The 25545-nt window shown below is 44.2% G+C and overlaps 1 protein-coding gene across 2 annotated transcripts in view; it reads left to right on the top strand.

Annotated features, from left to right (window-relative positions):
- ADCY8 (adenylate cyclase 8) overlaps positions 1 to 25545 on the top strand; it is a 134518-nt gene that overhangs the window by 96971 nt on the left and 12002 nt on the right. For both annotated transcript variants that reach the window (XM_079984166.1, XM_079984165.1), the window contains 5 exons: positions 577 to 666; positions 2013 to 2185; positions 8695 to 8776; positions 19284 to 19442; positions 24379 to 24525. In XM_079984166.1, coding sequence (XP_079840292.1) covers positions 577 to 666; positions 2013 to 2185; positions 8695 to 8776; positions 19284 to 19442; positions 24379 to 24525 — 651 coding nt within the window. The remainder of the gene's footprint in view (positions 1 to 576; positions 667 to 2012; positions 2186 to 8694; positions 8777 to 19283; positions 19443 to 24378; positions 24526 to 25545) is intronic.

The raw sequence follows: 25545 nt of genomic DNA, 5'->3' as shown, positions 1-25545 counted from the left end.
AAAAAAGGGACCTATCGACTGAAATACACATACACACACAAGGTAATATCCCTTGTCAATGTTGAACCATTGATTTGAGTGAGTCTACTCTAACATCAGGGGACGCAGGTGGCGCTGTGGGTTAAAGCCTCAGCGCCTAGGGCTTGCCGATCGAAAGGTCGGCGGTTCGAATCCCTGCGGCGGGGTGCGCTCCCGCTGCTCGGTCCCAGCGCCTGCCAACCTAGCAGTTCGAAAGCACCTCCGGGTGCAAGTAGATAAATAGGGACCGCTTACCAGTGGGAAGGTAAACGGCGTTTCCGTGTGCGGCTCTGGCTCGCCAGATGCAGCGATGTCACGCTGGCCACGTGACCCGGAAGTGTCTCCGGACAGCGCTGGCCCCTGGCCTCTTAAGTGAGATGGGCGTACAACCCCAGAGTCTGTCAAGACTGGCCCATACGGGCAGGGGTACCTTTACCTTTGCCTTTTACTCTAACATCAGATGTTGCCCAAAGCCAGTATTTAATCACTCTCATATGGTTGACGCATAAATGACTTGATTTTTTTGCAATAAAAATTCTTCTCCTTCTGTGTCCGCAGCTATGGTGTGATTTTGACATACCGATGCCCTTTAAGAACCAGACTTTCAACTCTTCTGTGTATTTGACGGACCTTTGCTCCTACCCAGAGGTAATTCTGAGCGGACTGTTTTAGAAAGGCAGAGCATTGATTCACAACTAACCTTCCCATTCCAAGGCTCCACAAGAGAGTAGTAGAGACTGCAGTAGAGACTGTCACTGCCGAGGCCTCCCCACCCCACCCCCCGTCACTGAAGTCAGCGACCACTTTGCATGTAGAATATCTCAGATAGGACTGGGAAATGCACCCCCTGGCTGAAATCCTGGAGAGCTATTGCTCGTCATTGAGCTACATCTAACTTGATCACATTGGTTGTTCTTGTTACAAATACAAACAATTCAGGGAGAAAGCTGGAGTAAATCAAGCCAGCATAAAGCTACAGTGGTACCTCGGGTTACAGACGCTTCAGGTTACAGACTCTGCTAACCCAGAAATAGTACCTCGGGTTAAGAACTTTGCTTCAGGATGAGAACAGAAATCGTGCAGCAGCGGCGCAGCAGCAGCAGGAGGCCCCATTAGCTAAAGTGGTACCTCAGGTTAAGAACAGTTTCAGGTTAAGAATGGACCTCCGGAACAAATTAAGTACTTAACCCAAGGTACCACTGTACATTATTTACACAATGGTCCCCATGTGATTGGCTAATTCTGGGATTCTCCTGTAAGCCAATCAGGTTGCAGATTCACTTCCACCTGGAATTAAGTTCTTAACTAGAGGTACCACTATACACTAGATCCAAACCCTGTTCAGGAGCTCCAAACCTGTCAGACACAAAGCAGGCCTTTAAAATAGAGGTTGGCTCGTACCACCTTTTCTCCCCAGATCACGTGGCTGAGCTGAACAGAGTTAGGATCCAGCTTAAGTGTCAGAACACCACTTTGGGGGGACATACACTGGCCTCAAGCTCAAGCTCAACCGAAGTTCTGCCATGTCCAAACTGCATATCTTGCCATAGGACTGCCTCCTTACTGGTTGAAACCAGTGTGGTTTAATAGAGTGTTGGCCTTTGAGTAGGGAAATATCAGCCGTCAAGCTCACTGGGTAGCCCAGCATAACCTGCCTCACAGAGTCCAAAGTGGAGCAGACAGGTGATATGCAGACATGTGATAATGATCAGAGGCTGCAATTCTACACCAGTGGAAACTTTTTGGGAAAAGTGTATTTCTGAGGTTTGATGGCTCATAACACCAGGTTTTTTTCAGAGTAATACCATAAAATTATATATCAATGGAAAGATAATTTAATGAAGAATCCTTCCCAGAGGGCTTTCCAACCCGGGCTGCAAGTATGGCCAACAGTAGCAGCCTGGAAATAGACAGCCAGAGTTGGGGGGAACGAAATGCAGATTCATGAGCGCTGGAAGCTGAAACGAATTCCTATCCCAATCTCCTTTCCAAAGTATTTCGTCTTCACCGGCATCCTGGCAATGGTGACCTGTGCCGTGTTCCTCCGCCTCAATTCCGTCCTCAAGCTCGCAGTGCTGCTCATTATGATTGCCATTTACTGCTTCCTGACGGAGACCATTTACGCTTCGCTGTTCCTGCGATACGACGACATCAATCACAATGGAGAGTAAGTGTTTAACGCAGCTTTAAATGCCTGCAGCCCGGGATCTTTGATGACATTAAATTACCCCTCTTCCCTCTATAATAAACAAAAATCTGCCCTTATTCCCTTATGGGGGACACAAGAGCCCTTATAGAGTCCTTTGTAGGTTCTCCATCGGTCAGAGAAAATAACAGAGGCCAACCAGAGAATATTGAGAAGCAAAGCAGCTAGTAAGCCTGATCTTTATTGAACTGTTGCAACAGGGTGCCCCTTCACACGCAGAAGGAGGACCCCAAACCAAGGTGTGCCCGCCTTTATATAGACATTTTAAATTGCCAGCCCTGGAGTCCAAGACCACCCCCAGAAACATCATACCTGCATCACAGAAAGGGCGGTCTACAACAGAAATCTGAGTGCATTGTTTACCTCCTGTCTGGCAGGTTACCTGTTAATGCTTACTTGGTTGGATACCCTGGGGAGCCTGGCCAGTCTTTTGTCATGATAAATACTTCGTTCCTGAGCCAGGTCACAGGCTCACCCCGTTCATACACAGACATACCCTTAAGACAGGATTTGTGAATGAAAAGGCAATGGGGAGGCTTTTCCATTTCCCTTAACCTTGCAGAGAAATCATTTGGTCAGTTTGGGAGTCAAAATGGTTTCAGGGCTGTTTTCCTGTGCTGCTTCAGACATGTGGTTTATATATTTATGTACGTGTTTGCTTGGTACATTTATGAACATTTATTATATATATAAGACCTTAATTTTTTTATTTCACCTCCATAACACACTGGAGCACAGGTTTTGAATGCAGAATGTCCTGGGTTCAGTCCCTGGCATGTCCAGTTAGGGCTGGAAAAGCTTCATAGCTGCTGCCTGTCCGTGTAGACAGTACTGAGCTAGATAGACCAGCGGGATGACTTGGTTTAAGGTAGTTTCCTGTGTTTCAGTATACGGTACAGTTTGGGCAGTGTACTTTGCAACAGATCCAAGAACAGGCCTTTGTACCTTGGCGTGAGTTTGTCTCCCAACTACTGAAAGCGGAATTGGGGGATCTGCAACTTTGGGGAACAACATGCAAGTCGTGCTTGGGAATATTTACACTTTGCAGTGGATTTCAATCAGGAGTTGAGCCTCCTGGCTTAAGAAACTTAAAATTTGTTTTGCTGTGTCAGATCAAAGCTCCATGTAAATGGATGGCGTTAGGAGCAAACCTGCCAAATTTGTTACTAATTACATAAAGTATTCATCAAGACAGTAACAATCTGTCAAAACGACCTTGACAGATTAGAGAACTGGGCCAAAACTAACAAGATGAATTTTAACAGGGAGAAATGTAAAGTATTGCACTTGGGCAAAAAAAATGAGAGGCACAAATACAAGATGGGTGACACCTGGCTTGAGAGCAGTACATGTGAAAAGGATCTAGGAGTCTTGGTTGACCACAAACTTGACATGAGCCAACAGTGTGACACGGCAGCTAAAAAAGCCAATGCAATTCTGGGCTGCATCAGTAGGAGTATTGCATCTAGATCAAGGGAAGTAATAGTGCCACTGTATTCTGCTCTGGTCAGACCTCATCTGGAGTACTGTGTCCAGTTCTGGGCACCACAGTTCAAGAAGGACACTGACAAACTGGAAAGTGTCCAGAGGAGGGCAACCAAAATGGTCAAAGACCTGGAAACGATGCCTTATGAAGAACAGCTAAGGGAGCTGGGCATGTTTAGCCTGGAGAAGAGGAGGTTAAGGGGTGATATGATAGCCATGTTCAAATATATAAAAGGATGTCACATAGAGGAGGGAGAAAGGTTGTTTTCTGCTGCTCCAGAGAAGCGGACACGGAGCAATGGTTCCAAACTACAAGAAAAAAGATTCCACCTAAACATTAGGAAGAACTTCCTGACAGTAAGAGCTGTTTGACAGTGGAATTTGCTGCCAAGGAGTGTGGTGGAGTCTCCTTCTTTGGAGGTCTTTAAGCAGAGGCTTGACAACCATATGTCAGGAGTGCTCTGATGGTGTTTCCTGCTTGGCAGGGGGTTGGACTCGATGGCCCTTGTGGTCTCTTCCAACTCTATGATTCTATGATTCTATTCTATGATTCTATGAATCTTGTAAGTATGTTGGACTAGATTTGCTCCCCACCTCCAAAATAAAATAAAATAAATAGTATTTTGGGGCCTTAGGAGGGAAAGGCAATTTTCTTTTCTCTGAGATGTCTCTTTTTCATGTTGCATGATTCATTTATTTTTTGGTCCATGACTATACATTCCTTAGGTTTTTTTTTACTTTTCCCATTGTCATGACTTAGCACTAGTTTCTACATTCAGCTTTTCTTGAGGAAACTACTGCAGACTATCAAGGTGGGAAGTCCTTGCTTTGACTGCTTCCCTTGCCCCAAACTTCCTGCTATTGGAAATCTAGCATGTCAGGGAGAAGGGCTCAACTTGGGTTTATCCTTGGTAAGCTAGCTTTCTACACTCAGGGATTTTCTCTACTAGGGCCTTTTCAAGTCTGGAATACCCTTTTCTTCCCCCCCTGACCCTCTCCAGCACTCGTGAACATATTGTGCTGACTGAAGTGCTGCAGTTCAGGGGAAGGGGGGGGGAGAGAGATTTGCCATTTCTGCTGGGTATATAAACAGATCCTTACACAACATCCTTTCATTTCTTCAAATAACGAAAGTAAAAATAGCCTTGAGAAATAGAGAGCCTTAACCAAGTCATCTCATATCTAGGCAAGATAATTCCTTAGTGGTGCTGGGAATATCTCATCAGCTGGAAAACGGATTCATCAGAAATGAAAAAGGGTGTCCTTATTATGGATCCACAAATAGGAAAGCAATACCACGGATGGTTTGAGGTGTCAATCTTTTACTCCTATTACTGTCAAAAAATGCAGCTCTCTTGTCAATTGCCGGCTAGGCTGTCGCATGGAAATGAGGGTGGGGTACAGGCATCAGGTGTGAATGTCTGAGAGAAGCTAAAGCTGTATTTTCCTCCCTCTCTCACTTTTCTGAACGCAGAAAAGTGAGGGCAGAACGAGAAATTGCCTTAATTATGTAGCAGGCAGCATCAGGCCTTGCTTTTCCTGAAATAATCACAAGCAGAAGGGAACCCAATTCTTATTGGGAAGGCAATGTGTAGGAAGGGGACATCTTATCTGTTCACATCCCCCTGCAATCCTTACTCCCCTACCCCTCTCACAGGTAGGAGCCTCACAAACACAGCCTCCCGAGGAACTGAAGACTACAAAACCCATGTTGGAGTGTGACTGTCAATGAAACACTCATGCACAAGAATTGTAGAGTCCTGCATGGAACTACCTGGGGCCTTTAATATAAGGTTACCAGATTTTTTTTCAGTGAATACGTGGGACGCGGGTGGCGCTGTGGGTTAAACCAGTGTTTCCCAACCTGACTAGCAAGACCAGTGGCAAGGGATGATGGGAATTGTAGTCCAAAAACAGCTGGAGGCACAAGGTTGGGAAACACTGCGTTAAACCACAGAGCCTAGGACTTGCCGATCAGAAGGTCGGCGGATCAAATCCCCGCGACGGGGTGAGCTCCCGTTGCTCAGTCCTTGTTCCTGCCCACCTAGCAGTTCAAAAGCATGTCAAAGTGCAAGTAGATAAATAGGTACCGCTCCAACGGGAAGGTAAACGGCGTTTCCGTGCGCTGCTCTGGTTCACCAGAAGCGGCTTAGTCATGCTGGCCAGATGACCCGGAAGCTGTATGCCGGCTTCCTTGGCCAATAAAGCAAGATGAGCGCCGCAACCCCAGAGTCGGTCACGACTGGACCTAATGGTCATGGGTCCCTTTACCTTTACCAGATTTTTTTTCAATGAATCCACTTTAGTTAATTAATTAATTAATCACTCCACATTCGGGATGTTGATGCTGCAGCGATGGCGGTGGCAGAGGGGCCACCGTCGCCTTGACCTCAACCACCACATTTCCCCTCCCTCCAAGGCTTCTATCGCCTTTCTCCATGAGCCTGGGCAGCCCCTGAGTTCTTCGGTGGTGGTGGTGGGGAAGCAGTGCACAGTGGGTCATAGAATCATAGAATCATAGAGTTGGAAGAGACCACAAGGGCCATCGAGTCCAACCCCCTGCCAAGCAGGAAACACCATCAGAGCACTCCTGACATATGGTTGTCAAGCCTCTGCTTAAAGACCTCCAAAGAAGGAGACTCCACCACACTCCTTGGCAGCAAATTCCACTGCCGAACAGCTCTTACTGTCAGGAAGTTCTTCCTAATGTTTAGGTGGAATCTTCTTTCTTGTAGTTTGGATCCATTGCTCCGTGTCCGCTTCTCTGGAGCAGCAGAAAACAACCTTTCTCCCTCCTCTATGTGACATCCTTTTATATATTTGAACATGGCTATCATATCACCCCTTAACCTCCTCTTCTCCAGGCTAAACATGCCCAGCTCCCTCAGCCGTTCCTCATAAGGCATCGTTTCCAGGCCTTTGACCATTTTGGTTGCCCTCCTCTGGACACGTTCCAGTTTGTCAGTGTCCTTCTTGAACTGTGGTGCCCAGAACTGGACACAGCACTCCAGGGTCAGGCATGGGGAAGGTGGAGAAGGACGGCTGAGACCAGCGGCAGTGATGAGGCTTGGGCAGCGCGATGCCTCCCTCTCCATCGGAGCAGCCCTGAAATATACTCAGAGTCGAGTGCGGTTTTCATGCTCTTTATTTAGCTCATAGTAGTGAGGAATGGAAGTTCCCCCGAAATGTCTGCTTTATATACATTATTTACACAATGGGCCCCACATGATTGGCTAGTTCTGGGATTCTCCTGTAAGCCAATCAGATTGTGGATTCACTTCCACCTGGAGTTGGATTGGGTGGCTCCAGTGGACCATCCGACTGCTGCATTCTGAATCCTATTGTTCTAGGACCAGACTGCTGCATTTTGGATCCTATTCAACTCAGTACATAACAAGCCCCAATCCCATTCCTACTTGTGTGCAAGCAGGAGGGGGCAGGGATCCGTCAGCTGGGAATCGAGCCTTTACACTGCCTTTCAGAGGAAAGGTAGAGGCAGCCCGGAAGCTGCATCTTAGACCCCCTGCCCCACCATCATATGGGGACTTCCGAGCAGCTCCTGAAGCCAGCCAGAGCCAACTGCTCCGGGCTGCTGAGTCTGCCGCTGCTGCGTTTCCCGGGGACATTACATGAAATCCGGGGACATTCCAGGGATGGAATTTGTCTGGGGACTTATTCACAAATCTGGGGACTGTCCCCGGGAAACGGGGACGTCTGGTGTTAAATAGTGGGTGAACATATCAGACGACACAGCAATTCTTCAAACAGCTCTTGTTTATTCACGGGTCAGAACAGAACTGAAGGGTTCAGCCAACCTGCTTATATAGAGCTTCACTACCATGCAACTGTAACAATTTTCTGTAACTATCCAATCACTGAACGTCACTTTCAATCCCTTATTTGCATATGTGGACCTAAGTGAAAACTATCTACAGTATCCCCCTGCTGGCCCAGTATGAGAACTTCAGTACATAATATCTGGTAACCCTACTTTGATATTGATAGGACATTTGATGAAAACCACTTAGAGGTTTTGAGGATTAAATGACATAATGGCACCAGTGGGGGTTACTCCCCTAAAGCTCCAATGCATACCTAGTGCAGGAACATGGCCGGATATAGGTTTGATGAGGCCCTAAGCTACTGATGGCAATGGGATGCTTTATATGTCTGGCTGTCCTTTATCAACAACAAATTGTTGCTGCTTTTGTGTTGAATATATGCTATATGGTCATTTATGGACCTCATAGGTATCTCAAGCCATTTGCCCATGTTGCCATGCAACCAGTCCATGCAGAATGTAGGCACCCTATATATAGAAATGAGCAAGCCAGTGATATTTTAGGGAGCAGGCGAGCAGGCGGGGCCCATGACTTATATCACAGGAGCCTCCACGACACAAAACACTGTTGCTGTATGTAGGTTTTGTTTTATTAGTTTTTTATCTTATATTTTGGAAATGTACATCCAGGTTTTTTCCTTTAATTTTTTGGGGGACCCCCCAAGAGAATGGGGCCCTAAGCTATAGCTTGTTGAGCTTATATGTACCGTAAATCAAGCACTGTGCAGGAATCTCTGTTCTAGCCACAGTGGAGGAATGAAGAGATCAGCTTTGCACGCTGCCTTCCCAGTAAGAATTGGGCTCCCCTGCGTTTGGTGTTGTTGTTTTGTTTTATTATGCATTTTGTGTTCTCATTTTGTATTTTTATATTGCCGGCTGGCCTGTGATCTTCAGATGAGGGTGGGATACGAATTTAATAACTAAGAATAGCAATAATGCAAGATATGTAGCTTCACACTATGCAGTTAATCTGGACAGTGGGTTTGGCCCAGGCAGCCTTAGTTCAAGATAGATGCTTCCACTGTGATAAAGGTTAACCTTTTTCCTGCGCTTGGACCCTACACAGTGGGTCTTTTATTTTATTTCTTTGTATTTGAACCTTTGCGATTCCTACTCTTTCTTTTTTCCCCCACCTTTTTTCTAGCACAGACTTTTTGGGGACAAAGGAAGCCTCCTTGCTCCTCATGGCCATGTTTCTGCTTGCTGTATTTTACCACGGCCAACAGGTAAGGCAAAGGGTTATTCTTTATTTCACATTCTCCCCAAAAGTGGAAAATAGCCACAGTGGCTCCTTAGCAATTACCTTCCGACTAATGGCTGCCATTTGGAGCGAATAATGAAATATCAACCAGGAGAATTTTATGACCTTCAATAATTGGATGTCTAATTAACCTTAAAGAAAGACTGATTAGGGAGAAAAAGTATCCTTCTCTATGCAGTTTTGTTCTCTCTCTCTCTCTCTCTCTATATATATATATATAATCTAGGTCAGGGGTCAGCAAACACTGCGTCTCGGGCCAGTGTCTCCAGTGCCGATCGCACGGCAGGCTGGAGGGCAGGAGAGCGCGTGCCCATACGAGTGTGCACACACTATTTCTGGCGCACTTCCAGGTCAGAGGAGCACTGGAAATAGCTTGAGCACATGTGCCCGGGCCTCCTCCGACCCGGATGTGCACAGGAAATAACACTTGCGCGTGTGCAAATAATGCTTGCACGTGCACAGAAGCTATTTCCGGTGCTGCTCCGACCCGGAAGTGGGCAGCCGTGCAGTGCAGCGCCGGTAAGAGCGGGAGGCAGCAGGGGTCTCCGTGGGCCGGATAAACGAGTCCTGATCTAGGTTCTCAGTTCTCCAACTGTCTTTCCCAGCATTACAACACATTCCAAATTAATCAAATCCCCAAGCAAAGGTGGATGCAAACGGTCTGTATTGTGAGACAATTTGGGAGGTTATCTGTGCCCCAGATGTTGAGTTCAGCAGAGACAGGGTAATTTATCCCAATGGTGTCTGTGATTGCATCACTTTGTTAAGGCAGGGGTGTGGTGCCCACAACCCACACACCCTGCCTCCTTGGTCATGAAGTTGTGATGCCGGTTGCTTTCCTTTGGAGAGCCAGTGTGGTGTAGTGGTTAAGAGTGGTAAATCCGTAATCTGGGGAACCGGGTTTGCGTCTGCGCTCCTCCACATGCAGCTGCTGGGTGACCTTGGGCTAGTCATACTTCTTTGAAGTCTCTCGGCCCCACTCACCTCACAGAGTGTTTGTTGTGGGGGAGGAAGGGAAAGGAGAATGTTAGCCGCTTTGAGACTCCCTAAGGTAGTGATAAAGTGGGATACAGTGGTGCCTCGCAAGACGAAAAGAATCCGTTCCGCGATTCTCTTCGTCTAGCGGTTTTTTCGTCTTGCAAAGCAAGCCCATTGACAGCTTAGCGGATTAGCGCTATTAGCGGTCTAGCGGCTTTTAGCGATCAGCTGTTAAGCGGCTTATCAGCGGAACAGCTGATAAGCGGCTTAGTGGCTTAGGAAAGGGGGGGGAGCGGAAAAAACCCACGGGAACTCGAAAGTTTTTTTCGTCTTGCGAAGCAACCCCATAGAGAAATTCGTTTAGCGAAGCGCCTCCAAAACGGAAAACCCTTTCGTCTAGCGGGTTTTCTGTCTTGCGAGGTGTTCATCTTGCGGGGCACCACTGTATCAAATCCAAACTCCTCTCCCTTGAAAAGTGCGTAGAGGTGAAGGAGGAAGTTAGAAGACTGACACTCTTTCCCACTTCCTGTTTCAGATCTATGTGCTTGCCAAGACTCAGATGAATTCTACTTAAATCTAGCATCTTTCCAGATCCCTTGGAAATGTTTGTGTGCGTGCGCACGCTTTCTCTCTCCCTCTTTTCTCTTGGAAGGGCTGATCTTGGAGAGAGAGGAGAGAAGTGACCAGAGAGAGTGGCATCCAGATGTCAAAAATCAAAATGTGCCCAGGAGCTAAAAGAATTAGCAGCCCCTGCTCTAATGGGTGGTGACCTCTTGTGGGAAAGGATGAAGCACTATGCTTAAGGACAATTAAGAAGATAGTCTTCTTGATACTTTCCCCTCTGGCTGTTTTTTTCTGTTCTAAATCACACGCATGTTGTTGTTGTTGTTGAGCTGACGTATGGCAGCCCTATGTAAAGCAGCTGGGGGGCGGGGTCTCCTAGATCATCACGCCAAGTCCAGATATTGTTGGGCTGCAAGACCCATCAGCCCCAGCCATGATCAAGGATGATGAGAGTTGTAGTCCAACAACATCTGGAAGGCATCAAGTTGAAGAGGACTGTGCTACACAATCACCCATCCAGGCATTTTTCAGTCTCCAGACTGCTCTGAGCTCCAGATGCTGAGCTATGCCATGTGCCTGCAAACCATGCTGTGATCCAGAAAGTGTTCTCTGGGAAAGTGAAGGTTAGCAAATGCTTGGGACAGTAATCCACAGTACCATAGGGTTTCCACCTGTCCTGTATAACAGGATTGTCCTGTATTTCAATGTAAAATGCTATGTCCTGTATTGATACAGTTTTGTCCTGTACAGTGGTACCTCAGGTTACAGATGCTTCAGGTTACAGACGCTTCAGGTTACAGACTCTGCTAACCCAGAAATAGTACCTCGGGTTAAGAACTTTGCTTCAGGATGAGAACAGAAATCGTGATCTGTCGGCGCGGTGGCAGCGGGAGGCCCCATTAGCTAAAGTGGTACCTCAGGTTAAGAATACTTTCAGGTTAAGAATAGGCCTCCAGAACGAGTTAAGTTCATAATCCAAGGTACCACTGTATTTCATCTCGCTCTCTGTGCCAAGTTAGGGGTCCTCTCCAAATGCATGTCTTTGAAAGGTGTGTGAAAGGTCATATATTTAAGCTCTGGGTAGCCAAGCACAGAGATTTACAAACTCATGCGTATGTGTGTGCATGACAAATTCCAGAAGGACCATTCAGTTAGGCTGCAGTAGATTGTAATGGATTGCATTGAAGTCACTTCAGCACCAGATTTGGGGGGGGGGGGGAATGTCTCCCAGCCAACCCACCCTGTCCTGTATTTTGCTAAAATAAAGTTCTAGCAAACCCTGCACCAATGGGGATTAAGAGCAAACAAGCATCAAATACGTCCCATTCTTGAGCTACAGTCCACCAGCAATTCTTTATGAAGAGTCTGTTTCTTTTTGTTCAAGGCCCAATCCGAACGCTAAGCAGGCATGCCTTTAACTTAATTTGTCTTGGGAAAACCTGAAATGACCAAGACTGTTTGCTCCTAATAAGGTTTCTCCTAGATATATATCTCACATAGTCAATATGTCTGGAGGATGAGTTCTGCTAAGCCCCAAATTTGAAATAACAATAATAAAAAAAGAGTTCCATTAGCCGTCCTTGGCATTAGAATAAATCAGATGCTTTTGGAGCAGAGACTTGACGCAACATAAAAGCAACGATTTCTGGAGCTGAATACAATATGCCCTTACAATAATTTCATTGCGCTCTGGCTTTCAGAGTTACGTTAAAACAGCATTAAAAGAAAAGGCAGCCCATCAATCTGATAGCAGTATTTGTTCCGTGCAAAAAAAAAAAGAAAGAAAAAAGGAAAGCAAGTAAACTTCAGTTTAAACAAGGGCAGAGCAGGTGTATTTTCTTTTTTCTTTTTTTAAGTTATCTTTGTTGCGTTTTTTAAAACTTACATAGGAAGCATGAATTTAACATTACATCCAAGTATCCAAAAATAAAAATAAAAATTACAGAAAAAGTAAAATTATAAAAAAGAAAAAGGGGGGGGGTGATAAATAAATTTAAAAAACCCGAAAAAGGATTAGTCCAGTACACAAAATTGTTCAAAGGGTACAAACAATAGTTTGAATATTCTATAAGCCAGGTTCTCAGAAAGAAATACATTTGTGATCCTTCTTTCCTTTCTTTCTTTACATTCACTTTCTTTCTGTCCTGGAAAACTAGTTTGAATCCCTGCTGCATTAGTTGACTTCCCTCTATCTGTTTGCGGCTTCAGTACTTAAGTGACAAATATTCTGTATTCCTTTATTAACATCAGGTTTTTTCCCCATTATATCTGTGAGATTAATCTAAGCACAACCAAGTATTGGTTTTGAAACCATATTTTGTCAGGCAGTTTTTAAAGCAATCCCATTCCTTTTTTTTACCTTATCCCCTGAGTGGTCCGAGCACGTGTATTTTCAATGCTGGTATGGAATGTTCAGATATAGTGGCTTTAGCAGAAATGTTATAAAGGATTAAGTAATAATGGATTGTTAATTGGTGAAAGAAGAGAATGTAAAATTACAGTATGGTAAGATAAATTATTAGGATAAAAACAAAGATGGAAAGGATTTGCTGAAATATCTAATTGAACTAGAATACAAAAAAGGGAGGTATGAGGAGGTCAAGGAAACAAGCAGATGAAAAATAAGTTATGGGAAGGTTTGATTTGTTTTTTGTTCGTATTTTTCTGTGATTTTTTTTTCTTTTTTTGTCTGTTTGTTTCTATTGTGATGTATTGCTTTGTTTTTTCTTGCTTAATTTAGTGGGGGTTTTTGTAACTTTTAAAACTGGAATAAATATTATTATTTTTTTAAAAAAGGAATGTTCAGATATAACACTGGTTATTATACATGCATGTTGTACAGGACCCCCAATCCTGCCATGGCAGGTACCCACATAAACAAGGCCCCTCTGCATAAGTAAGGCATCACCTAAGAAGAAGTTCTTGTTATTAAATATACCAAGAAAAACACACACCAAGAACTCAGGCCAATGTAAACTTCAATAGTGGGAGTGGTCCCTACTCGCAAATCAATAGTCAATAGTAGCAAAAACTAATCCATTCAAAAGTATCAGTGACAGGCTCACTTCCAAATTGAAAATGCACAGAAAAGCTCAAGATACACATTGACCTACCCACACGTAGTTGTTATCCTTGAGAAACGTAGAAAATAACAGGATCTATTTATCCAAAAGTCTTCAAACTTACACAACCCTTTAAAAATTAGCTGATGAAGGTGAATACATTGAAACAGGGCCCTGTCCTGGTTTCTAATCCATAACTGACTTCTGACTTCTGCTCAGTGATTGAAACTAAGACCTCTATGACGAATCTGGACTAACATGAACTTATCTCTACTCATAAACTCTTATCTCTAATTCTGTAATGAATTATTGTGTCATACATATTTTTATGAGTTTGAGTTTGTAATCTCTGTTAGTGTTTGTAATCTCTATTTGAGTTTGTAATGCTTGTCAGAATATATAAAACAAAATATTAAAATTCTGCAGACACAATTCGCCATGATTATAAACAAAGAAGTTGAATGGAACATTAAAAGGCTGAGACAAAGGAACTTTGAATTCGCAAATAAACCTGGAAAATGGCTGGCATGGCAAATAAAAAAAAGGAAAGAGCAAGGTACAATTAACAGAATTATTGTGGATGGCGAGGAAATAGAGAACCCAAAAGGTATCAGAAAAGGATTTTTGGATTTCTACAAACATCTATATGCAAAGCGAGAGAAAAACAATATAAAGAAGATAGAGAACTTTTTGAAAGGAAAAAAGGTGCAAAAGATCCCGACAGAAATGAAAGACAGACTGAATGCTCCAATAGAGAATGAGGAGATAGTAGAAATTATAAAACAGATGAAAAAAGGAAAGGCACCAGGACCAGATGGATTTACAGCAACGTACTATAAAGAAATGAGGGACTCCTTGACGGTACCACTTAAAGAAGTTATGAACAACATCTTGAAACAACAGGACATACCAGGAACATGGAAAGAAGCCTTCATAACACTCATACCTAAACAAGACTCTGATCTCACACAAGTGAAGAATTATAGACCGATATCTCTGCTAAACACAGATTATAAGATTTTTTCGGGTATTTTAGCATCAAGATTTAAGAAGATATTGCAACAGCATATCCATAAAGATCAAGCAGGTTTCTTACCTGGCAGACATATGAAGGATAATGTAAGAAATATAATAAACATTTTGGAATATTTGACTGCCAGCAATGAGAGACAAGCTGTTTTAATGTTTGTGGATGCAGAGAAAGCGTTTGATAATGTTTCATGGGAATTTATGCTGAAAAATTTGGAAATGATGGAAGTGGGAGAAGATTTTTATAATGGTATAAAGGCGATATATACAGAACAAAGAGCTAAATTGATAGTAAATAATGTAATTACAGAGGAAGTGAAAATAAAGAAGGGTACAAGACAGGGATGCCCTCTCTCACCACTGTTATTCATCATGGTTCTGGAGGTCCTACTGAGTTCTATCAGACAAAATGAATTAATAAAGGGGGTAACAGTAGGTCAAAACCAATATAAAGTTAAAGCCTTTGCCGATGATCTGGTAATTACGATGGAAGATCCGACAAATAGTTTAAAAGAAGTCATAAAAGAAATTGATCAATTTGGAAGAGTGGCCGGATTTGTATTAAATAAAAGGAAAACTAAACTTATGGTGAAGAATCTGGATCAAAGCGCGATTGAAGAAGTGCAAAGAGAAACAGAGATGGAAGTGGCGAAGAAGGTAAAATATTTAGGAATATGGTTAACCCAAAAAAATATTGACTTATTCCAAAACAATTACGTGACAATTTGGAACAATATTAAGAGAGACCTCGAAGTGTGGAGTAGGATGAAGTTATCCTTTTGGGGCAGAATTTCTTCAATTAAGATGAGTGTGCTTCCAAGGATGTTGTTTCTATTTCAAATGATCCCAATAATCAAGGGGACAAAGATCTTCAGAGATTGGCAAAGAATGATCTCAAAATATATCTGGCAGGGCAAAAAGCCACGAATACAATTTAAACTACTAACTGATGCGAAAGAAAGAGGTGGCTTCGCCCTGCCGGACCTGAAACTTTATTATGAAGCATCTTGTCTCTGGTGGATAAAGGATTGGATAACACTAAAAGACAATAAGCTACTGGACTTGGAAGGGTTTGATAATAGGTTTGGCTGGCATGCCTATTTATGGGCAGGAAAGAAGAAAGCTCATAAAAGTTTTGCCAACCACATTTTCAGAGGTGCCCTTATAGAAATATGGGACAGGTACCAAAATATTTTGGAACCAAATGTACCACATTGGTTATCCCCACTAGAGGTCATGAGTGTTAAAAAGATAAACATGAGAGAGGATTGGATGACTTATGGAGATATTGTAATTAAAGAAGGGGGGAAATGGAAACTGAAGCCATATGAGCAAGTTAAAAAATATGTATATGATTGGTTGCACTACTTCCAAACAAATGATATGTTTAAGAAGGATTGTAAAGAGAGGAAATATATTGAAGGAGAGTCTAGATTTCAGAAGGAAATAATTAATAATGACTATAAGGTATTGTCAAAAATGTACAAAATGTTACTGGAATGGCAAACAAAGGACGAAGAAGTTAAGTCAGTTATGATACACTGGGCCAGGGATTTTGGTTATAATATACAGTTAGCAGACTGGGAGAAGGTGTGGAAGGAAAATATGAAATTCACTGCATGCATGACGATAAAGGAAAATATTATGAAAATGGTATATAGATGGTATATCACTCCCGTAAAATTAGCAAAAATGTATAAGACATGTAACAAATGTTGGAAGTGTAAAGAGAGGGAAGGGACATTTTACCATATGTGGTGGGAGTGTAAGAAAGTAAAAGGCTTCTGGGAAATGATATATAATGAGTTGAAAAGGATGTTTAAATACACGTTTGTGAAGAAACCAGAAGCTTTCTTGTTAGGAATTACAGGAAGAGAAATTAATAGAAGTGATTATAAACTTTTTCAATATGCAGTGACTGCGGCAAGAATTTTAATGGCTCAAAAATGGAAACAAGAAGAATTACCAACATTGGAAGAATGGAGACGGAAATTGATGGACTTTGCTGAACTAGACAAACTGACAGGAAAAATTAGATACCAAAAAGATCACAAGTTCACACAGGACTGGAGAAAGTTTACGATTTATCTGGAAAATATTTGTGATGAACAGACAACGCTAGTTGGATTTAAAGAGGCTTTGTGATGAGAAAGGGTATTGTGGGAGGGATAAGAGTTGTAAAGATTAATTAACTGGCAATACAATTATAAAGGAAATGTGAAATAAATATAAAATTATGAGGATTGTGGAGGAAGCGGGGGGAAGTCCAAAAGAATTTGGCATTATGGTTGATGTGAATGTGTTATTTAAATCTGTAAAAGAAAATTTTTCTAAAAAATTAATAAAAAAAAAAAAAAAGAATATATACTTTTGAATGGATTAGTTTTTGTTACTATTGACTATTGATTTGCGAGTACATTGGCCGGAGTTCTTGGTGTGCTTTTTTTCTTGGTATATCACCTAAGAGGAGGATCCGCTGGATCAGGTCAATGGCCCATCTACTTCAGCATCCTGTTCTCACATTGGCCAACCAAATGCTTGTAGGACACCCATAGCCAGGACTCGAGCATAAAAGCACTCTACTCTCCTGTAGTTTCCAGGAACTGGTATTCAGACTGTGGAGGCAGAACAGAGCCATCATGGCTTGGAGCCATTGATAGTTTGTCCACACACACACACACAGTGGTACCTTGGTTTAAGAACAGCTTACTTCATGAACAACTTGGATTAAGAACGCTGCAAAAGTAGATGTTTTGGTTTGTGAACGTTGCCTTGGAATAAGAACATGTTTCACTTCCTGTTGGGTGTGTTCCATTTGTAAATTGAGTCCCCCACTGCTATGGGAAAGCATGCCTTATAGAATCATAGAATCATAGTTGGAAGAGACCACAAGGGCCATCGAGTCCAACCCCCTGCCAAGCAGGAAACACCATCAGAGCATTCCTGACATATGGTTGTCAAGCCTCTGCTTAAAGACCTCCAAAGAAGGAGACTCCACCACACTCCTTGGCAGCAAATTCCACTGTCAAACAGCTTTTACTGTCAGGAAGTTCTTCCTAATGTTTAGGTGGAATCTTCTTTCTTGTAGTTGGGAACCATTGCTCCGTGTCCGCTTCTCTGGAGCAGCAGAAAGCAACCTTTCTCCCTCCTCTATGTGACATCCTTTTATATATTTGAACATGGCTATCATATCACCCCTTAACCTCCTCTTCTCCAGGCTAAACATGCCCAGCTCCCTTAGCCGTTCCTCATAAGGCATCGTTTCCAGGCCTTTGACCATTTTGGTTGCCCTCCTCTGGACACGTTCCAGTTTGTCAGTGTCCTTCTTGAACTGTGGTGCCCAGAACTGGACACAGTACTCCAGGTGAGGTCTGACCAGAGCAGAATACAGTGGCACTATTACTTCCCTTGATCTAGATGCAATACTCCTATTGATGCAGCCCAGAATTGCATTGGCTTTTTTAGCTGCCGCGTCACACTGTTGGCTCATGTCAAGTTTGTGGTCAACCAAGACTCCTAGATCCTTTTCACATGTACTGCTCTCAAGCCAGGTGTCACCCATCTTGTATTTGTGCCTCTCATTCTTGGTTTAAAAACGCTTTCGTTTAAGAATGGACTTCCGGAACGGATTAAGTTCGTAAGCCAAGGTACCACTGTATATTTAATAAAAACAATTTTTAAAGCCCCATGCATCGCACTCCCACTCCTCACTGATTTTAATGAATGGAATGTACAGTCATACCTCGCGTTACAGATGGTTCAGGTTGCATGTTTTCAGGTTATGGACCTGCCGAAACCCGGAAGTACCGGAACGGGTTACTTCTAGGTTTTGGCGGTCACGCATGCGCAGAAGCACCAAATCGCAACCCACACATGCACAGACGCAGCGCTGTGGGTGGCAGCAGTGCCTCCCACACAGATCATGTTCGCAACCTGAGTGTCCAGTGTACATGTTAAACAGTTTAATCAATTGTTCTGTGCACACTTGTGTTCACAAAGATGGGAACATGGGCCCAAATACTTTCATGTGGCAAGTGAGTGAGAAATATGTATTATTATTATTATTATTATTATTTTGTTGAAAGTTAAGAACATTGCTACCAGCAATATATCCCAACTTCTATAGCCTACGTATAGTAGGGGTATTGAAATGAGAGTCGTCAGGGATCTGTAGTTAAAAGCAGAAGTTGGCAAATGTGTCCTCTTTTTTGCTCTTCAAAATATGGCAACCCTACCTGTAATGGTTCTAGGGGGTTGCTCGTGCATAAATTGGCGCCACACCTGGCTGGGTTACCTGGGTGAACCCTTTCTGTCCGGACAGCCACCCATCCGTGGCTGCCTCAATCGCTGGCAGAATCCGTCAGTGGGCGTTTCTTGAACTTCTTCCAGCAAAGAAGTTCTTTGACGCCCAGTCTCCTCCTACTCTCCCTGCGCGGAAGTCTTCTGTGCAGGGAGGGTGTGGGCAGCGGAGGACCCTTACTCTCCCCGCTGGTCTCCTGCGAGGAGTTCTGGAGCCTTCTCTCCGATTCCCCCATCTGCCCCCCTCCTCCACTGGTGTTACGCTGATTTCCTTCCCCAGCGGATGGGCTGCCTCTCTCCCTACTGGGACCCTCTCCGGCATCCCTTTGGAGCCTTCCCTCCTCCTCTGGCTCCAATGGCAGTTCCCTGACACTACCTAACCTACCTCACAGGTCTGTTGTGAGGATGAAATGGGGAAGGGAAGGCCCATCTCCAAGTGAGACTGGCGTCTAACTCACAGTGCCTGACTTGCTCACGTAATTAAAACCCTAAGCGACTTAACATTTAATTCGTTTCCCCTTCCTCTCCTCACCTCTACAGCTTGAATACACAGCCAGGTTGGACTTCCTGTGGCGTGGCCAAGCCAAAGAAGAAATCAACGAGATGAAGGAGTTAAGAGAGCACAACGAAAACATGCTGCGTAATATCCTTCCGAGCCACGTTGCCCGTCACTTCTTGGAAAAGGACCGAGATAATGAAGTATGTAATATTTTGGCTCGGATATATTTATCACCTAAGAATGAGCAGCATTTAAAAATCTTGTACAGTTGGGTCTTCACAGCTGGTGAAATTCCTGCTGCTGAAGAGACAAGCTGCTGAAAAGGCTTGCCTCTTCAGCAAAATGGGGAAGCAGTGGAAAGAAAACAGCAAGCAAAGCTCTGGCTTAACACTTCAGTGCATGGATGCATGTCTGGGTCCCAGCCAAGAGTTCTAAAACCTTATTTATAATAACCATTGTTATGTACCGAGTTGAATAGGATCCAAAATGCAGCAGTCTGATTGGTCCTAGAACAATAGGATCCAAAATGCAGCAGTCTGATTGGTCCTAGAACAATAGGATTCAGAATGCAGCAGTCTGATTGGTCCTAGAACAATGCAGCAGTATGATTGGTCTGCAGGAGCCACCCAATCCAGTTCCAGATGGAAGTGAATCCACAACCTGATTGGCCTACAGGAGAATCCCAGAATTAGGCAATCACGTGCAGCCCATTGTGTAACTAATGTATATAAAGCAGATACTTTGGGGGAACTTTTATTCCTCCTCACCACTATGAGCTGAATAAAGAGCATGAAATCCAATCTCCACTCCAAGTATATTTCAACCATGGAGCAAGAAAACCCAAATTCCAAGTCTGAAATGAACTGTGTTAGAGGTAAGGCACAATTTGTCGCCATTCCCTTACACTCTGCCACTCACCTGAACAGGGAGCTGCTGGTCTGCCTCCTGCTGCGATGAAACACCACTAAGGAGTTTATAATAAGGTCTAACAATTTTAAAAAATGTATGGGAGGCAATCCAGAGGGCAACAAAATATTTCCTCAAGGGCTGCCTCTTCCCATATGCACCTACCCGGACCCTGAGATCATCTTCTGAGGCCCTCCTTCATGTATCTTCTCCTTGAGAGGTCCAGAGGGTGGCAACGTGAGAAAAGGCCTTTTCTGCAGTGGCTCCCCATCTGTGGAATGCTCTCCCTGAGTATTGCAGCAAACAATTCTGCTGACACTGTGCATACAGAATCACAGATTTGTAGAGTTGGAAGGGACCACGAGGATCATCTAGTCCAACCCCCTGCAATGCAGAAATCTTTCACCCAAAGTGGGACTCAAACCCGTGACCCTGAAATTAAGAATCTTATGCTTTACCAGCTGAGCTATCCCACTTACAGTTCTTTCAAAGGAACATTCAGTTTTGACCATGATGGTGGGTGTTTTCCTAGTGTCAAGATTTAGTTTTGAAGATGATGATGATGATGATGATGATGATGATGATGATGATGATGATTTTATTCAACTTATACACCGCCCTATACCCGGAGGTCTCAGGGCGGTTCACAACAAGACCACAACATATAAAATCAAACCAAAAGCAATAACCCAGTAACACCCCCCACCCCAAAGCCACATTCTAAAAGGGTGTTGGGTGTCATTAAGATCAACCAAAGGCCTGGTTAAAAAAGAACGTTTCTGCCTGGCACCTAAAGGTGTATAATGAAGGCGCCAGGTGAACTTCCCTGGGGAGAGCGTTCCATAGACGGGGAGCCACTGCAGAGAAGGCCCTGTTTTCGTGTTGCCACTCTCTGGACTTCTCAAGGAGGAGGCACACGAAGGAGGGCCTCAGAAGATGATCTCAGGGTCTGGGTCAGTTCATATGGGAAGAGGTGGTCCTTGAGGTGATATTTTGTTGCCCTCTGGATTGCCTCCCATACATTTTTTTAAATTGTTAGACCTTATTAAAAACTACCATAATAAACACCTCCACTGCAAACAATGGATTGGGGGGGTGCAGTATTACTATTTTTATTTTTATTGTAATAACAGCCATTGATTGCTCCTGACACCAAGATGAAAGGAGGTCCCAAATGCAGGAATTTTGGAAGATTCTCCCCTTAAAATAAGTGAAATGAACCAGGGTGGTATAGTGGTTAGGGCAGGGGTCAGCAACCTTTTTCAGCCGTGGTCCGGTCCACCGTCCCTCAGATCATGTGGTGGGCCGGACTATATTTTTAAGGGGGGGAAATGAACGAATTCCTAGGCCCCACAAATAACCCAGAGATGCATTTTAAATAAAAGGACACATTCTACTCATGTAAAACCACGCTGATTCCTGGACTGTCCATGGGCCGGATTGAGAAGGCGATTGGGTCACATCCGGCCCATGGGCCTTAGGTTGGCTACCCCTGGGTTAGGGTATCGGACCATGACCTGGGAGACTGGGGTTCAAATCCTCACTCAGCCATGAAGATAATTTGGTCCAGTCACTGTATCTCAGCCTACCTCACAAGGTGCTGTGAGGACCATCTGGTGAGATGGACAGCCATCGTTTCCTTGAGGAAACATGGGGTATCAATGGAATATTAAATAAGGAATAAAACAAGATGCCCCCTGCCTTATTTTCATCGCCTATAAATAGAGGGGAATGCGCAGGGCAAAAATGTTAGCCACATGACTATGAACTATGAACTATGAACATTGAACTAAGTTTGTTTTGAACTATGGTTTAAGGCGACTTAGAATCATAGAATCATAGAGTTGGAAGAGACCACAAGGGCCATCGAGTCCAACCCCCTGCCAAGCAGGAAACACCATCAGAGCACTCCTGACATATGGTTGTCAAGCCTCTGCTTAAAGACCTCCAAAGAAGGAGACTCCACCACACTCCTTGGCAGCAAATTCCACTGTCGAACAGCTCTTACTGTCAGGAAGTTCTTCCTAATGTTTAGGTGGAATCTTTTTTCTTGTAGTTTGGAACCATTGCTCCGTGTCCGCTTCTCTGGAGCAGCAGAAAACAACCTTTCTCCCTCCTCTATGTGACATCCTTTTATATATTTGAACATGGCTATCATATCACCCCTTAACCTCCTCTTCTCCAGGCTAAACATGCCCAGCTCCCTTAGCCGTTCCTCATAAGGCATCGTTTCCAGGCCTTTGACCATTTTGGTTGCCCTCCTCTGGACACTTTCCAGTTTGTCAGTGTCCTTCTTGAACTGTGGTGCCCAGAACTGGACACAGTACTCCAGGTGAGGTCTGACCAGAGCAGAATACAGTGGCACTATTACTTCCCTTGATCTAGATGCTATACTCCTATTGATGCAGCCCAGAATTGCATTGGCTTTTTTAGCTGCCGCATCACACTGTTGGCTCATGTCAAGTTTGTGGTCAACCAAGACTCCTAGATCCTTTTCACATGTACTGCTCTCAAGCCAGGTGTACTGCTCTCAACTTGGGAACTAGGCCATTGTTATGCTAAGCTACATCTGTTCTTGCTGTGCAGAGAGCACTCTCTGCATAGTTTGCCATTTATGCCTGTTATTTTCAGACTCTGATCTCTCAGGATAATAATCCATTTCCCCTCTCTCTCAGCCTCTTTCATTATCATGCCTGCTGAAGATTTGTGAATCAGCTCACTGGCTTGTTGGTGCTTTAATGCAGAAAATGCTCATCTACCTAAAATGTGAGCTTCACTGCTCTGCAGGAAAGGGGAATGGAAGAGTGAATATTTTTTCATGCATAATCCAATAATAATAATAATAATAATAATAATAATAATAATAGTAATAATAATAATAATTATATTTATACCCCGCCCATCTGTGGCCGTAGTATGAATTGTTCCATAAGCATCGCTGTGCTGACGGCATGGTTGAGACCCCTGCAGCCACGTAAGGAGGTGATGGGCACAAAGAATTTTGCACATCAAATAGCTTCGCTGCCACTGCGAGGCACGTGGCTCACACATGCAGGCTCTTGCTTGTATCAAGTGGCCTTGCTGTATTTGTGACTTCTAAATAAATTAAGCACATCTTACATACATTACGGGACACAGGTGGCACTGTGGGTTAAACCACAGAGCCTAGGACTTGCCGATCAGAAGGTCAGCGGTTCGAATCCCCGCAACAGGGTGAGCTCCCGTTGCTCGGTCCCTGCTCATGCCAACCTAGCAGTTCAAAAGCATGTCAAAGTGCAAGTAGATAAATAGGTACCACTCCGGCAGGAAGGTAAACGGCGTTTCCGTGCGCTGCTGTGGTTCACCAGAAGTGGCTTAGTCATGCTGGCCACACGACCCAGAAGCTGTATGCCGGCTCCCTCGGCCAATAAAGTGAGATGAGCGCCGCAACCCCAGAGTCGGTCACGACTGGACCTAATGGTCAGGGGTCCCTTTACCTTTTACATACATTAAACCTTGCAGCCCTTTCATGGCAGCCAAAGCCAGTTGCCAGAGGCCAGCCCTGCATCCTAGGGCTAGATCTAAACAGCTATAAGAAACGTTCTGAATACGTTCTGCAAAAAAAAAAAAAAGTTGTAAAGCTCGCAATTGAAAATATCGTTGAGTTGTGATTTCAGCGCCATCTGGTATCACAGTGTTACGATGCATTTATAACGCTGTATTTTGACTAATGTGGCTGAGTCCTTCATCTACCGTTGTATATCATAGAATCATAAAACCGTAGAGTTGGAAGGGACTCTAAGGGATATTGAGCCCAACCCCCTGCACTGCAGGAATTCCAACTAAACAGCATCCAGATGTCAAGGAAATAAACAACTATCTGACTTTTAGAAGACATCTGAAGGCAGCCCTATTTAGGGAAGTTTTTTCCCTATTTAGGGAAGTTTACTGTGTTTTTAATATTCTGCTGGGAGCAACTCAGAGTGGCTGGGGAAACCCAGCCAGATGGGCGGGATATAAATTATTATTATTATTATTATTATTATTATTATTGATATACCTCTACGGTTAATTGATGAGCAAGTACCAAACACCTGTCCTTCCTCTTGCTCACAAGATGCGCAAAACTCTATGGCGTGTTAACTGCGGGCAATGAAACTCGCTGCCCGCCCCCTTCAGTCTGCTACCTACAATATCTCACTTTGCTGCATTTTTCTTCTCTCTGTCCTTTTGCTCTTCGGCTATCCCTAGGAACTGTATTCCCAGTCCTACGACGCTGTTGGCGTCATGTTTGCTTCCATCCCGGGCTTTGCCGACTTCTATTCCCAGACTGAAATGAACAACCAGGGAGTGGAATGTCTGCGTCTGCTGAACGAAATCATTGCAGACTTCGATGAGGTAATTTTGCAGCCCTTGGTGGCGTTTTTGGGCGTGTGCGTGTGTGTGTGTGTGTGTGTGTGTGTGCAGTGGAATGAAATTTAAGAAAACAGGCGGTCAGGGTCGGGAGGCCTGGCATTTGCACCAGCTCAGTCATTACATTAGTTTAACCTCCATGCAGTGATTTCTGCTGCTTTTATTTCAATCTATATGGTAATGTGCTGAGGGGGTTTTGGGAGGCGGGGGTTGATAATGAGTTCTTGGGCAATGATTGGCCGAGCTGCCCTGGTGGCACAGAAGGCAGGTGAAAGATTTCCGCACTCCGATTGGCTCAGCTGCTCTCCCCCGAAAGGACTCTCGTTCCCATTGGCTCAGTCGCGTGCGTCCCATGGAACAGACAGAAGGGCAGAGGAAAGAAAAAGTCGAGGGCTTTGGGAAGAAGGCAGCAGCCCAAGAAAGCAGAACAGCAGGGGAAGCTGGGATATTTGGGAAGCGAAGGTTGGAAAAGAAGCCGTAAGAGAAGGATATGTGAGAGGGAGAGCCGGAAGAAAAAATATGCAAGCAGGAGACCCAAAGTGGAGGAAGTCTGTATATTAATTTGAAATCAAATTGTAGAGATGGGATCCCCAAAGGTCCTCTAGACCAACCCCCTGCAGTGCAGAAATCACAACTAAAGAATCCCTGACACATAGCCTAACCTTTGGCTGCCAGACTCCAGTGATGCAAATATATACAGTGGTACCTCCAGTTGCGGACAGAATCCATTCCAGAGCTCCAGTCAAATCCCGAGGTTTCCGCAACCAGGGGGACCACTTCTGCGCATGCGCGTGGTGCGGTAGAGCACTTCTGTGCATGCGCGCTCGCCAAAACTCTTCCGGGTTTGCCACTTTCGCAACCTGAAGTTTATGTTACCCAAGGGCAACGTAAGCCGAGGTGCTACTGTATATATATATATATATATAGTCGGGGGGGGGAGTATTTGGTCCCCTGCTAAGTTTGCCCTCTGATGAAGAAATGACCAGTCCATAATTTTAATGGTAG

Source organism: Podarcis cretensis (assembly GCF_951804945.1).
Source record: "Podarcis cretensis genome assembly, chromosome: 7".
Taxonomy (NCBI): domain Eukaryota; kingdom Metazoa; phylum Chordata; class Lepidosauria; order Squamata; family Lacertidae; genus Podarcis; species Podarcis cretensis.
Note: the sequence above shows the minus strand (reverse complement) of the source record. Positions and strands in the feature narration are given on the sequence as shown.